The 14,314-nt window shown below is 36.4% G+C and overlaps 2 protein-coding genes across 2 annotated transcripts in view; both read left to right on the top strand.

Annotated features, from left to right (window-relative positions):
• The window catches only part of LOC106151416 (uncharacterized), a 101,804-nt gene that overhangs the window by 79,649 nt on the left and 7,841 nt on the right, over nucleotides 1-14,314 (top strand). The gene's annotated exons all lie outside the window — the stretch shown is intronic.
• LOC106158773 (uncharacterized) lies at nucleotides 4,692-6,024 on the top strand. Its single transcript, XM_087013810.1, has 3 exons — nucleotides 4,692-4,897; nucleotides 5,436-5,513; nucleotides 5,921-6,024. Exons 1-3 carry the CDS (start codon nucleotides 4,698-4,700, stop codon nucleotides 6,015-6,017), a joined length of 375 nt encoding a protein of 124 aa, XP_086869936.1. The 5' UTR covers nucleotides 4,692-4,697; the 3' UTR covers nucleotides 6,018-6,024.

The following is a 14,314-nucleotide window of genomic DNA, read 5'->3' as shown; positions in this document are numbered from 1 at the left end:
GGAGAGTATCAGTGCTGCTCCCTACCGGTACTTTTAGAGGCTATCAAGTTTCACCAAATAATAACGTGGCGTTTTTGAAAAATCAAATAGAGGCAGACGCAGACATTCCTGTTTCACGCCAGATCCTACAAATTCGAAGCGATGGAGAATACATCGATATAGCCGACGACGTACTGCTCTGTGATTCTATAGTACCGTCAAGTAGTTCAATCTATCTGAAGGAACAGATTGCCCTAAAGTATTCCTCAAACTGGACACCTGTTAGTGCCAGATGGAGGCCTTTCTTTGAAGAACTTTTGCAGGTCAGCGGCGGACACTTGAAGGAAGTGAACAATGTATGTTTCAGCACAAAGATCGACAGGTTTATAATTGGATCGTAAGTATAGTGAGGAGTTTAGTATATAATCTATTTTATTTAATTTTTCAATTTGATTATGTTATCATTTTAAAAAATGTTTATGCTCCAAATCGTGTTCTGGCTGGTTTTATATATTTTAGTTTTGTTTATAGACGCTTTCCCACTGACTAGAACATGCGGAAAAGAATGAAATTGAAATGAAATACATAGCTAGATTTTGTTTGTTGTGTATTTTAGTGTTTCTCATTGCTGATGTTGTAAATCGAAGTATGTTTTCTATCATAGTAATTTTCACTACTGGCATACTAGTATAAATGACCAAGGCTAGATATCTGCCACACATTTTCCATTTATTCTTTTGACCGGGGCAAGAGTAATCAATCCTGGTTATAGTTTCAGATTCCTCAAATTAAATTATGATACTTTTCTTTCAGTGGAAACAAAACTGAGGTGTTTCTGGGTATTCGGCATGATGGCAGAGAGGTCGCCGTAAAATGATACCCACGGTCCATGTCACAGAACTTCAAGAACGAGAAAGAACTGTTAACTAAATTGGATTCCCCAAATGTCATCCGGTATTATGATATTGTTCAGGACGACGAGTTTCTGTACTTGGTTCTTGAACTTGGAGAGTTTACTCTCAATGAATTCATATCTTCAGATGAATACAAACAAAACCAGACCAATATCTCTCGAGATCTCGTAGGGCAGATCTTGGAGAGCCTTAGGACCTTACACGCCGGACATAACGTTATCCACATGGATATCAAGGTAAATACCTTTTCAGTTGACAGCTATTTTCGGGATTTCACACAAATTGTTCTTGAAATACTAATTGAGGCATTTTTATGTACAGACACAGATGTGTCTGTACATAAAAATGCATCAGATGTGTCTGTACATATTGCCATCACCTGCGTCTGTCATCGCCGTCGCCGTGCACTTTCAGCGTTAACACGATAAGTGGAAGACAGTTTTACTTTTTGGCTTTATATTTTCAGAGCTGGTCAAGTTCGAAAATCGGTATGATCTATCCACTATTTTAGTAGTTATGCTGTTTTTTTTCCACTTTTCAGTATATATGCAACACTGTAAACACAATATAAGAAAAACAGATAGGTCAGTTGTCATTAAACTCACCGGAGTGGTCAATTTTACTAAAACGCAGGGTGAGTTCGAAAATCAGCATAATCGGGCCATTTTTTTTTAGAAGATACGCTGTTTTTTCACATTTCCTCAGATTCAATTCTTAGGCATGTTCACAGTCTCATTTTTAACTAATAAGATATGTAAAAGTGTTTGTTTGACATTTCCTGCATCTTTACAACATTGTTAGTTGATTATGTAAAATGATGGTAAGCTTGTTATCGTGTATTGTGTAATAGAGATTCAAAAATGGAAATAAACTTATATCATTACAGTTTGTCAGATTCAATCAGTCACTATGTTCAGAATCTCAGAATGGAGGAAATTGGACATTTAACACTGTTCTATTGATATTTTCCCCATCTCATCAATTTTCTTAGTTGATCATATAAAAATAGCAGAAAACTGTTGATGTTGTTTATGTAAAAATAGTTAAAAATGGGAAAAAAAAACATTTCAGAACAGTGCTGTCTTGTTTACATTTTGGCATTTTCAAGGTGTCACTTTTAAGTTCCAAGGGCCTGAAGACCTTTGCTAGTCACATTTTCTAAATATCCATGATACTAATATTTTATTATTAAAAATTGATGGTCATTATACTGTTAAGCATTATGTAACATTGCATCAAAATGTTGAAGAAACCCCTTTTTTGGGCACTGCTCCCATAATGACCATTTAAAAAAACACATGACACTTACTGTTCTCAAACTTACAGGAAAGAAACATGAGACTATAATACAGCTTCAGTTGGCAATGCAGTCTGTTTGGTAAATTTTTCTGGCAGTTAAACATTTTTTTTGTGAAAATTTAATTTTTCACATATTGGCATTTTCAAGGTGTTACTTGGAAGTTTCATGGTCCTGAAGACCTTTGCTAGTCACATTTTCTGAATATCCATGATACTAATATTTTATTATAAAAAATTTATGGTCATTATGCTATTTAACATCATGTAATGTTGCATCAAAATTTGAAGAACCCCCTATTTTGGGCACTGCTCCCCTGATGACCATTTAAGGAAAACAATGTCACTTACTGTTCTCAAACTTACAGGAAAGAAACATGAGATTAAATACAGTTTCAGTAGGCAATGCAGTTTGTTTGGTAAATTTTTCTGGCAGTTAAACATTTTTTTGTGAAAATTTAATTTTTCACATATTGACATTTTCAAGGTGTGACTTAGAACCTCTACAGTCTTGAAGACCCATGCTAGTCGCATTTTCTGAAAATCCATGATACGAATATTTTATTATTAAAAATTGATGGTCATTATGCTGTTAAATTAATTTTCCTGGAGTAAACAACAATTTTCCCATACTTATCAATAGTTAATGAATCCATTTTTACATTCAAAGTTAGTCCCTGCAGCTGTTTTTTTTCTAAAAAGTTTGGTTTTTTTGGTTAAAATCTCTTAAGCGATTATAACAGAGTATAGCCATCAATGGAGGTCACGTGGTCTAAAGACAAGCTCAGATATCAGAATAATAACTATAACTGCCGTTTTTGCGGTAAAACAGAATATATTATATTTCTATGAGTTATTCACAATGTTTTTATTGTGAAATATAGTTCTCATACGAAGAGTTATTATCCCTTTAAGCATTATTTGATATTGCATCAAAATCGAAGAAACCACAATTTAGGTTGCTGCTGCCATGAAGACCATTATGAGAAAGCCATGTTGCTTATGATTGTCAAACTTTTGAAAAAGAACACAGGACTAAAATGCGGCCTGAGTTGGAAAAGCAGTCTAATTGCCTTTTTTTCTGAAAGTTATTCATTTTAGTGAAATATTCTTTTTATCGTGTTTGCATATACATTGTGGGACTCAGAGCTCCCATGGACATGAAGCCGAATGGTTATCAAATTTTCTACATATCCGTGCTATTTATAGTCAATAATCAAAAATTGGTGATGATTATTCTGTAATTTATTATCTAATTTTACATCAAAATTGACAAAAATCTTTTTTGCACTGCTACTACAAACATTATGAAAATAAAACTGTGTTACTTATTATTATTTTTAACTTACAAGTATGATTTTTAGGATTGGCATGCAGTTCAAATTAGAAAGCCAGCTCAATTGGGTTATCAATTATTATTGAATTTATGCAATTTTGTGGGAAATGTTCATTTTTCTCATTCTGGCATTTTCAAAGTGTGAGCTTGAACTCCCATGGGCCTGAAGCCTTATGATTGTTACTTACATTGGTATAACCTGTTGAGCATAATTAAAATTTGATGTTGAATTTGCATAATGTTAAGCATAATGTATTTTTGTATCAGAATTGACAGTAGCCTATTTTTGCATCGTTATTTTCTGCTTTTTTTGTCTGTACATTTGACAGCTTTGTTGCCTTGTTTTCTTAGTTGCAAATGATTTTTAATGTCAAAGGTTTCTTGCTAGTAGTGATTAGATAAAAGAACTGAAAAATAAACAACAGACTGGGGAATTAAAGTTTCATTACGTACTACGTCAATTCCAGCCCCATAACGTTCTGATAGATGTCAACTGCCGGGCAAAATTGTCTGACTTTGGTATAAGTGTGATCCTCCCGGATGACCAGAGTGCTTTCTACACTACTGCTAAAGGTAAAATATGTTTGTCACTTTGTGTTTCTCTATCTCAGTTTATCCGCCTATCTTGGAAGATGTTTTGGGTAAAGTGCAGTGATTTTAAATTTCGAGTCATGCAGGATCTATTAGTTGTAGAAGAAGAATGAATGAAAGCCCTCCACTATATTACTCATTGCCAATTTACAGTTACATTTAGATCTTTAAAATACCAAGCTTGAACATGAATTTTATTTGCAACTGTCCAACCATGGTTGAGATATGTTTGTTTATTTAGGAACATACCACTGGGTAGCAAAAGAAATATTGGATAGCGCCAAAAGAAAAGTGAAATACAAGAAAAATGCGGATATCCAGGTAAAAAAAAATTACAGGATATTACATTAGTATTTTAAAATTATCCTCATGATGATATCATGGACATACGTATTATTTAAGTAAATTTGTTAACAATCTGAAGCATGAATTATTGGATTTTAACAATTACGCACATGGAAATGAGCTCCTTGTAGTTATTGAGGAACCTTGCATTATAAAAAAACAAGGTACCCTGTACATGTGTCAAAACTTAATTCATAAAACCGTTCATTGTTCTGTTTCCCTTGCAGGTGGCCGGGATGTTAGTCTACTACACACTAACAGGTGGCATACACCCATTTATGCCCAATGGCGAGGCCGACATGTTTCTGTGTAACAAGAACGTTCAAGACGGAAAACATGACCTTTCAGCCTTGGACGACATCGTCGGGAGACATTTAGTGGACTGGATGCTGCAGCCAGACCCTGAGCTGAGGCCGACCATTGATGAGGCACTGGCGTAAGTTATCTTTGTGTTTTTAATTAACTCCCGTTTTAAAATTGCAATTTGCAACACAATGAAATCTATGAAAAGCAGAACACATATTTTCTTTTGTATTCATGTGGGGCACAAATAATGCGTAAAAGACATTTATGTGTTTATAAACTATAAAACAAATTCAGTGATTTTCAGAAGGCGAAAAATAATTTATCGACAATGCTTTATAACTGTAAATAGTCATGTAAAGTGTCCAGTGCAAACACCAGTCCCACCACCAACATCATGCTGATACCTCATGCCTTTTAAATACGTTTTCGATAATTAAATTAAGCAATTACAACTACTTGCTCACTGCAAAATTAAAGGCACACACTTTGCGGTGAAAGAATATATTTTAGATGTGTCTTATGTTGTTCAAAAACATAAAAGGGCAAAATGTATGCTGTTAAGTAGTTAAGTAAATCAATCATTGATGTGTTAACGCACCGATAAACGTATGAATAATTGGCGTATGATGTTAACCTAATGTGGATATACCTCTTTTTTTAAAAAACAGGCACCCGTTCTTTTGGAATGTGAATACGAGATATCGTTTTCTTTGTGTGCTGGGGGACGAGAAGGAAGTGAAAGAAAGGTACCACCCAAAACATTTGGATACTAGTCATTTTCAGAAATAAAATTAAAGAAATAGCTGCAACAAAATGTGAAAATGCATCATCAGCAGTATTTTGCTGTGTACCTGTAAGATAAATGTTACGTCCTTCATGCCAGCTTGCATTACTATTTATTCTTGACTTTCAATGAAACGTTGTATTATACTTCGTCTGTAACTTAAAAGATCGCTTTATTTTGTAATAGTCCTAGGCAGTTAGTCATTTTTGGAACAGTTAGAAAAGTTGAAAAATAATATTGATAATATTATACCAACATTACTTTATACGAGCAGTTAAATATTATGTTGTGTTTAGCTTGACAACAATTCTAGTTATTAAGATCTTTGTTTTGTATAAGATTCATGTCAATCCAATGAACTTATTTCAGTTGGAAACGACAGCCACATTCCGTAACGTTGACACTGGATGGGTTGACGGTATCCGTGTTTAACACAGTAGCACATTGGGTACGTAATTTTTGTTAATTATCAGACTGTAAATGTACTTTAAGGTGACTGATAGTAAAAGGACCAAAGTCATAGAAACAAAGCCCTGGGCTTAAAAGTTTTTATAAAAAATTAAAACGAACTTCCCAAAAGGCCAATTAAAGACGGGGATCAAGTACAGTGTCCAACGGATGACGCTCTGGCACCAATTTGAGGGGAAAAATGCCGTTTTCGGTATTGGGATTTTCTCTATAACCAGGACAGCTATTCAAGTGATTCAAAAGGCCTCATAAAGCTGGGTGAAAGCACTACAGCGGGGTACCAGGGAATTGTCTTAAACTATTTACTTATGATTTTATCATATTTTACGTTAAATCAGCCCATATTTCAATGGGTTATTCACTTCAAAAGGCGATAACTTTCAAACAAACAATTTCCTCTTAAACCCCTGATATCATGCTGTAGTCCACATTCCCAACAACAATAGGTGCAACTTTTGTAACGATCGGTTGCTCAGATAGTGAGATATACTTGGCAGCGATTCACTTATCTCGTCAATATAGAAAGCTGTTAAAACAGCCAAAAACGTTCACAGGTTGGTTAACAGAGCTTATTAGTCAAATGCTTAGCTGGCAGGTTTACCTGTTATCGGTTATACGGTCAGGTGGAAACATTGCTCATTGTCATCTAAAAATATTTTGTTTGGGTGCTTTGAAAGGGCAGAAAATCGTGCTTTTGTTACATTTTCCGACCACTCGTTAGGCGTGTAAGCGTGCCGCCATTTTGATTGACAGCTCTGGAGAGGGCCCTAGCCTAGTGATGCCCAGTAGGGTGTCAAGGATATGTAGAAGGAAGCGCTAACAAAGGCGATTACATTTAACCGCAATTAAGAGTGTGAAGTTGCATTTGAACGTTTCAATGGCTTTTTCTCGGCAAACGAGTAATTTTACCTGAGAGATTCCTTTTCTGTTATCGGCAAAGTGATCAGATAAAACTGTCTGTCGAGAGCAAGTGGCCGTCACTTGTGTTAATAAGAGTTTTTTGACGGGTAACGCTGCAGGATTATTTTGCACGGCACTTGGTAATCGTCAGATCAACGGAAAAATCCAATGATTACTTCAGAGCGGTCTCTCTCAAAATGCCAGCTAAGATAAAGGGGAGACGCTCAGCTGCACAAGATTCAGCGGTAAAAGTGGCCGAGAGAAGGCTTTTGAATAAATATTTTATTTTTACACACATGACACTTAGACCCTATTTGCTTTTTACCTGCTAGTCTTGACTATTTTCGGGGTCTTTTTGTGATTTTCATTTTTGGATACATTTTGAACTCTTTCTTCCCGCTTGATCAGTGATTTTGAAATTGTTTATCTCCAAACATTGCAAAATGCAAAGCCGCTAACATGCGTTTTTATTTTTATTGTTTTAATCATGCTGTCAACCCTTGCTTGGATTTCTCTCGTTTTGCCATTCATATCACAATTTTTCGCGTGTCTCTCAAGCTCCATGATATCATATCTTGGAGAGTAAAATTTTATTTTGTCAACATAAGATTTACCTTTTGCAAACGGCGACCAACAATCATTTCCGGTTTCGTAACGTGTCGCAGATACGCTCGCCGATATATATCGCAAAAATTAAGAGCTAGGCTAAAAGTATCCTTTTTAGCGGTTATTTTAATTTATTTATCGATTTTTCTTTTATTTGTCAATTAATTTAGGCGATTCGATTAACTCTTTCACCCATTTATTAGGTATACAGAAATCAGTTATCCGACTGAACAAATAGGGCCGGTTTTCCCCAACCGCCATGCATAGGCCCTACTCTCTTTCAAAATTTTCTTTCTTTCCTCTGGAAATGGACTTTTAACACGAACTTTTCTCTTCCCCATAGTGTACTAGCTAGACGTCTTCGCTGCTAAGCTGATGTAAGACTTATGACCTATTACCGCACACGTAACCGGCTTATAACTCATTAACTGTGCTCCGACCCCCTCATGACAACGGCCCTTAGTAACAGAGGCGTGGCTTAGTTGTCAGCCTGACTGGGGCGCGTGCCGGTTGAAAAACTCATCAAAAGACACATTTTGCGATGCAAATTCATAAAAATTATTACATCCAACGTTAGATACTTTTTTGATATAAACACAAAAAAAAACTCAAAAACATGATTTTAAGCGTATTTAACCCTATCACCGGCCTTAATATGGATCATCAGGTAGTTGCTGGTGTGCATGTAATATTAAGACGATATCAGCTCGTCTGGGGGGTGGAGGGAGGTAGAGGGGAGAAAGAAAATCGATTGGGCGACCCAATATCATTGCCTGCCAAAAACTGACCAAGAATGTCACATGTCCCCTATCCTATGTGCTCAGGACTGTAACATTCCTGAGTTTCCCCCAGATTCTTTCAAACAGTACTGAGTATTACGATCAAATGCTATCATCAAATTTGATGTATTCTCGTTAAGGGAATCCCCACAGCATTGTACAACAGTCTGACTGTACATTTGCACGTTTATGATGCTGGGTAACAATAATAGGTTATCATCTTTGAAAATCTGTCTAAATATTTCTGTGTTGGATAGCAATGGGGTTGCAGTCATGTGAAAGGGGATGGATTTTTCTTATTATAACAAACAATTTTGTGTTTCCAAACATTACTGTGTGTTTTAAACTTTTTAATTATAAAACATCTCTTTAATCTTGGACACAGACATAGTTTGTTTTCAGCTATAAATTATGAAAAGAGAGCCCTAAGAATAGTGTAACCATGTCTTTGGTCATCCCAGGAATCATTTACGGCACTCACATGAGAGAAATATAAAAGTTGCTCTTCGTCGCAAATTTTGATGGGTAAAGAAAACTGGTTGTTGTGCGTTACCATCGTTTTCAATTTCAACAAGGTGTGATCTCTCATACACGCGAACTATACAAAGTCGTTCAAATTCATGATTTAAATACCTGGAATTCACTCTGCTTTTCATGAAACAACAAGGTGTCAGAAAGTCCTGTCTTCTGAGCGTATAATCATAGATGTTGTGTCCCAATCCTCTTACGATTCCTCCAGAAACGCACCACAGCGAAACCACAGCTTACATTTTATTTCAATGAAATAATTATATAAATGGGAATTTCAATGTAACGTACAGTGGCGCCAGAAATTCCCCTTACCAAAAGGCCGCATGGTCTCCCAAATGGTCGAACAATAGAGACCGCATGATAATTACAGGGTAGGGGAATCGGCAAGTAATCCTTCTCGGACACCCAAATTAGTCGGTTCAACGAACACGCTCTGCTCCTTCTTAATTGCCTCACTTAAGTTTCTTAAGTTTGCGTGTCTTATCGGCAATACCAAACCCTTCGTCGTATTTCTTTAGCACATTGTAAATGGCTTGTCGCGACACTTTATGGTCTTCATTTTCCATTTGTGCGGTTATGTTTTTAATTTGCACCCCTTGTTCTCGGAGACCGATGATACGCAGACGTACATAATCGCAAAGAGGCATATTGGAATTGTGAAGATTTGGAAAATTTGAGTATCGATTTATACCGTTCACTTGGCAGGTGACACGAAGGCATAGGAATCAGTGACATAAACATATCATATTATACAAAATACTTACTGGCCATTTAGGAAGTCCAGATAGACAAACAATCCTGTTGACACTTGTCAGTTGATTGAGAATTAGTTAAAGTTGAATATTTTGGATCGAAAAGCGTCATCGCAATTTTAACATTAATTTAAGACGACGCATGTCACACAGTAGTGATTATGTAATAGTCAGAGCTTAATCACTGTGTTAACCCGGCATGAATAAAGTTAACCTGAACTGATTGTTAATTAATGTGAGATGACACGTGCCAAACAGTGAAGTTAGTAAGTAATTTTTGCTATTCCACAACGGGCCAGTTCCCCAGGCAATTTTTGCGTTCAGTTAATGGGAAGATTGTTTACTGTTGATGAACGAATACAAAAGGACAGAAATGTTACGGGTGTAGATGGGAGAGATCCTATATGCAAATATAGATTTAATTATATAAAAGATATGGCCTACAAAATGTTAATTACTCAAACAACAAACAACAAGTCTTTTTGGAAAAAAATGCATTTCATCCATGAACAAAGCTTACAGAAATATAGGGACCTACTATAAAATTAAATTTCAGTCGTGCTTATAATATGAATAGGGGCCTATAGCAAAGACGGTTTGAAGCCTAATATATATTACTTGTACAAGTACGAGTAGTACGTGTTTTATTTGATATTTCATAAATTCATAAATTCATTAATTCAACTCTATGTGAATTAAATCAATTTATAGCTACAATGTACACGAAAGTTGCTTTAGTCACTGAATCTTTTTGTTAAAGTGACTTAAAAATCACTGTTGGCAAGTTCTTATACTTAAAATCTCCGCATCAGAGTAGAGTGATCAAGATAAAGTGAAGCCACCGCGCATTAAAGGTCAATTAACGCTTGGACGAACACTTACCGTACTCGGATTAAGAATGTGTACATTTACCCCGTGGACCATTTGAAGATTACACTGCGATTAATGCGGTGGAAAATACAATAGAGAGAGTGTATAATGATAGGGTCGCTAAACGATTGTTGACGGCATATAGTAACTAGCCTAATCCCTTGGTCGCCTGGGTAGCCACGCCCCCTTAGAGTACTTATGTAAACAAACGGTCTCCCGTAGCGAACTATCCTTTCGTTCAACAGCTTCGCGCGTGCAGCTGATTATGTATGTAGTGACACTATAGCTAACTGCATATAAATTTATGCTAGCTGTTATTTGATTCATTCTGCTGTGTCAGATGTTGTGGATCAGCCCACTGGTTCGTTGACTTCTGTTTTTCTGAAGATTGGTGGTGCAGATTTTGAGTGCTTAATTATGTACCCTCCTTCTAACAAGAGAAAGGGGAAGGGAGATAAAAAGAGAGAGTGTCAAATGAAACGGGTAATGAGTAATACATTACATTAAATAAAGGGACTCGCGGTGGAAGAAACGATAGACTGTTTTGCATCAAGGTATGCCATTATAATCCGACATGGCCCATAACATGATCTATAACATGACTCATTGTTGTATGCCTTATATTTGTGCCGACTAATATTTTACTCTCGTTCATTTCGTGAAACTATTTCCTTAAAATAAAGTTTTGCCTGTATAAATTAACTTTGTGACATGAAGTAATTAATAAAACGCGCCTGTTGAAAAGGGGGCTTTTCGTAACTAATAAAGGTTCACTATTCAGAAAAATATCGTCGCCATTCGTCGCCGCTACCTTCAGGAAAGCGTACCCTCCGCGTGGATCACCGGCATTTTTGATTATCTGACAAATTAGGGCAATTTACGTTTTAGCTAATAATTCTGAATTTACTAATATTTTGGACTAAATTCGATGTCAGATTCATAGCAATGACGGAGAGCCGACAGAGTAACTGTTTAATTTTCTAAACTTATCAAACTAGAACGCGTGGCGATAAAATGTGTCGCTAGATCTTGTAAACACTCAGCGAAATGCACCTAGTGACTATATTCAATGTGCCGTCACTTAATTGCTTTCTCGATTTCATTAATTGACGATAGTAATTGCAGATAACAAGGAAGAGGAAATGCTGAAGACAAAACAACGTCGGGTCTTTGTGTGACTTTCTCCCTAAACACTTTTTATGTTGCTGTCAAAGAAAAAGGAGTCTAGATAGCGATTATTTAAACCACTGCTGCTGCTTTTGCAGGTAGACTTCCTCGTTTATCATTTAAATGCTCCCCTCCCCCAGCAGACCCAACTTGATGCATGTACGTCTTGGTAGCTATAGTACAGATCTTGGTTCAAGTAATGAAAGGTTTAAGCACAAAACGATGATTTGAGGCTATTTTTTCATTCAAGACAAAATAAAGTATCTATGGTGTGTGACAATAGGGACTTTACAAAGCTTAATTTGTCCTTAAATATATATTCCAGTAGCATAGGCGAGCGACGGCCCAGCACGTAGCCAGAGACAGGGCCAAGTGGAAAGAAGTGACTGTGGCCTTATGTCCCACGCGGGACGAAGAGCAATGATGATGATGATAGGCGAGCGACGTAATTGTAACCTCAACTTGAGGTATCCTCGATGAAAGCGGAGTACAAAAATTAACTTTTTTAAATATCGATTACAACATGCTGTACAATGATATTGAGACTAAAGGGTTTAATGGACTTCTTTGCCTTAAAAGCAATTCATTTCAAAATTAAAAGAAACAGTTTTTTTCGGGGAGCGCGGGTAGACAGTTTACGTCAGGTGATTCGTTAAAGTCGAGGAGTGTTTCACTATCAAATGTGTAAATCATATATGTCATAAAACACTATAAGAAAGTTTTTTGTTACGATCTGCAACATTTGTTCATTTATATAGCAGGGCGAAGTTAAAGCCAGAGGTAAATAGAACCTAATACCGTAATCCTCCTCGTCCATTTATTTAAATCGTATCAAAACGTTTGATACACAATGTTCATTAAATTAATAATTTTAGCGATTTATTAAAACCATATTGGTACATAAAAGTTTAAGATTAGCATAAGTTAAGCAACAACCAGTATGAAGAACAACACCCTTTTTAAATGAGGCAAGACACCCTCTTCACACTGATTATAACCTTGAGAAAGACATTATGCAACTTAAGGTAAAGGAGTTCTTTCATCTCGTGTGTGAATACAACACATTCTTTGTCACTTTTACAAGCCAATGGAGGCGAGCAAGTAGAGTAATTACAATACACAATAAAAAGGACATTAGTATAGAAAGCTTACTTCGGGTCAGCCCTTTGCTTGTTCGAATGAAAGAGATACCTGTAGATATCGCGCCGCGACTCCCTTTATTAAACCTTCGTGTGTTTGTGTAAAAGTGTGAAAGACAGGCAACGGTCTTTAGTCGCTGTTGATATTGTTCGCGATTAATATTGAAGTATAACTCCTTCGCCTGCATGTAAACGTGTTACTTTTCCTCATGTTCTCTATATTTCTTTTAGGTGGTTGAGACAATGGGATGAGATCGATAAAAGTAAAGGTTAATCTAAACAATTAGATGCGATTTTTGTGAAATGACTTATTAAGTGATGTGCATGTACCTAGCATGTTTAAATTCTTGAATTTCTAATTTGTTAAATCTTTCATACACGGCCTCATATATGTATTACTCTCAGGCCTTCGATATTATTGTGTTACACGGGACTCCTGGAAACCTGAAGCACAGGTCTACGGAGTCTTGTTATCCTTCATGCAGTTTTATGGCTGGGATGAACACTGCGAAGTAGAAACAGGCTTTACTTAGCTTTACTTTATGCACGACAGTTTAAACAAAACCAGTCTGCAAGGCTTGCTTTGATTTGGCGTTACCCTTACACTGGTTTAAAAAGAACAGATATAAATATGTTCGATGGATTAGATGCCGGCTTTGTTATATTTTAACATTTGCATTTGCACAGTTACACAGATAATATTTTTAAGTTGTCTGTCGTTCAGCACGCATTATAGGCGAGTAGCTAAATAGTGACGGTGATCAATCCAAGCTCAATCTTGGCAAGTATCGTTTACAAAATAGATCATGTTGAATAAACTTAATTACGCTTTAATAAATAATCAACACATGGTTCGGTTATTGTCACTTGAAAGCTTTCGATCAAAGACGTTCAATGAAATCACAAATCATTTGACGATTAAAAAATGGACATGTTCAAGGGGCAGTTTTTGTTTCAGATAAAGGGACTTCAGGTTCAGGTAGAGGGTGCAGTTACGTGTTTCATCGGATGATAGCATCACGCCCTAGGTCTAAGCGAGTTGAATAGAAGCTTTTTATCCAAACATCCTATTCCTAACCACTGAGTTAGGACAAAGGTCTAGTAACATGCACTGTGCAATTACTATTAATGGATCAGACGCATACTTGATTGTTTTTCCTCTGGTGTCGCACGTATGCATCCTTTCTTGAGTGATCTAAAACAAGTCGCTAGTGTACCATGTTTCTCACTGTAGCAAAATACGTTCGACATGGTGTTTCTGAACGGCAGCCGGAGACACAGTAATTGTATAGGCATGCTTTAAGCTTGTTCGAGAGACAATAACAGTCGGGTTTAACAATAGATAGCGACCATAGTAAGACCTCCTCCTATTTAACTGATGATTTACACTTTTAATTGACCGTACTTTCGTATATTGTATGATCATACAGTCAGACTTCCCCCTGTTGCACGTTGTAGTTGGATTGTCATTGCGCCTATGTCAATGCACCTCATTTAATTTCAATATTATAATATAAGCATAATATAAGTAATATGTTATTTCCTTATTCC

Source organism: Lingula anatina, chromosome 5 (assembly GCF_051362555.1).
Source record: "Lingula anatina isolate TDL-2025a chromosome 5, LinAna3.0, whole genome shotgun sequence".
Classification (NCBI taxonomy): Eukaryota; Metazoa; Brachiopoda; class Lingulata; order Lingulida; family Lingulidae; genus Lingula; species Lingula anatina.
Note: the sequence above shows the minus strand (reverse complement) of the source record. Positions and strands in the feature narration are given on the sequence as shown.

What these genes read in the sequence shown, in the direction of transcription:
- LOC106158773 (XM_087013810.1), top strand. Translation starts at nt 4,698, where the DNA reads ATGTTAGTCTACTACACACTAACAGGTGGCATACACCCATTTATGCCC. An exon ending in ACCATTGATGAGGCACTGGC is followed by an intron (nt 4,898 to 5,435) that starts GTAAGTTATCTT and finishes TTTAAAAAACAG; the next exon opens with GCACCCGTTCTTTTGGAATG. An exon ending in GAGAAGGAAGTGAAAGAAAG is followed by an intron (nt 5,514 to 5,920) that starts GTACCACCCAAA and finishes AACTTATTTCAG; the next exon opens with TTGGAAACGACAGCCACATT.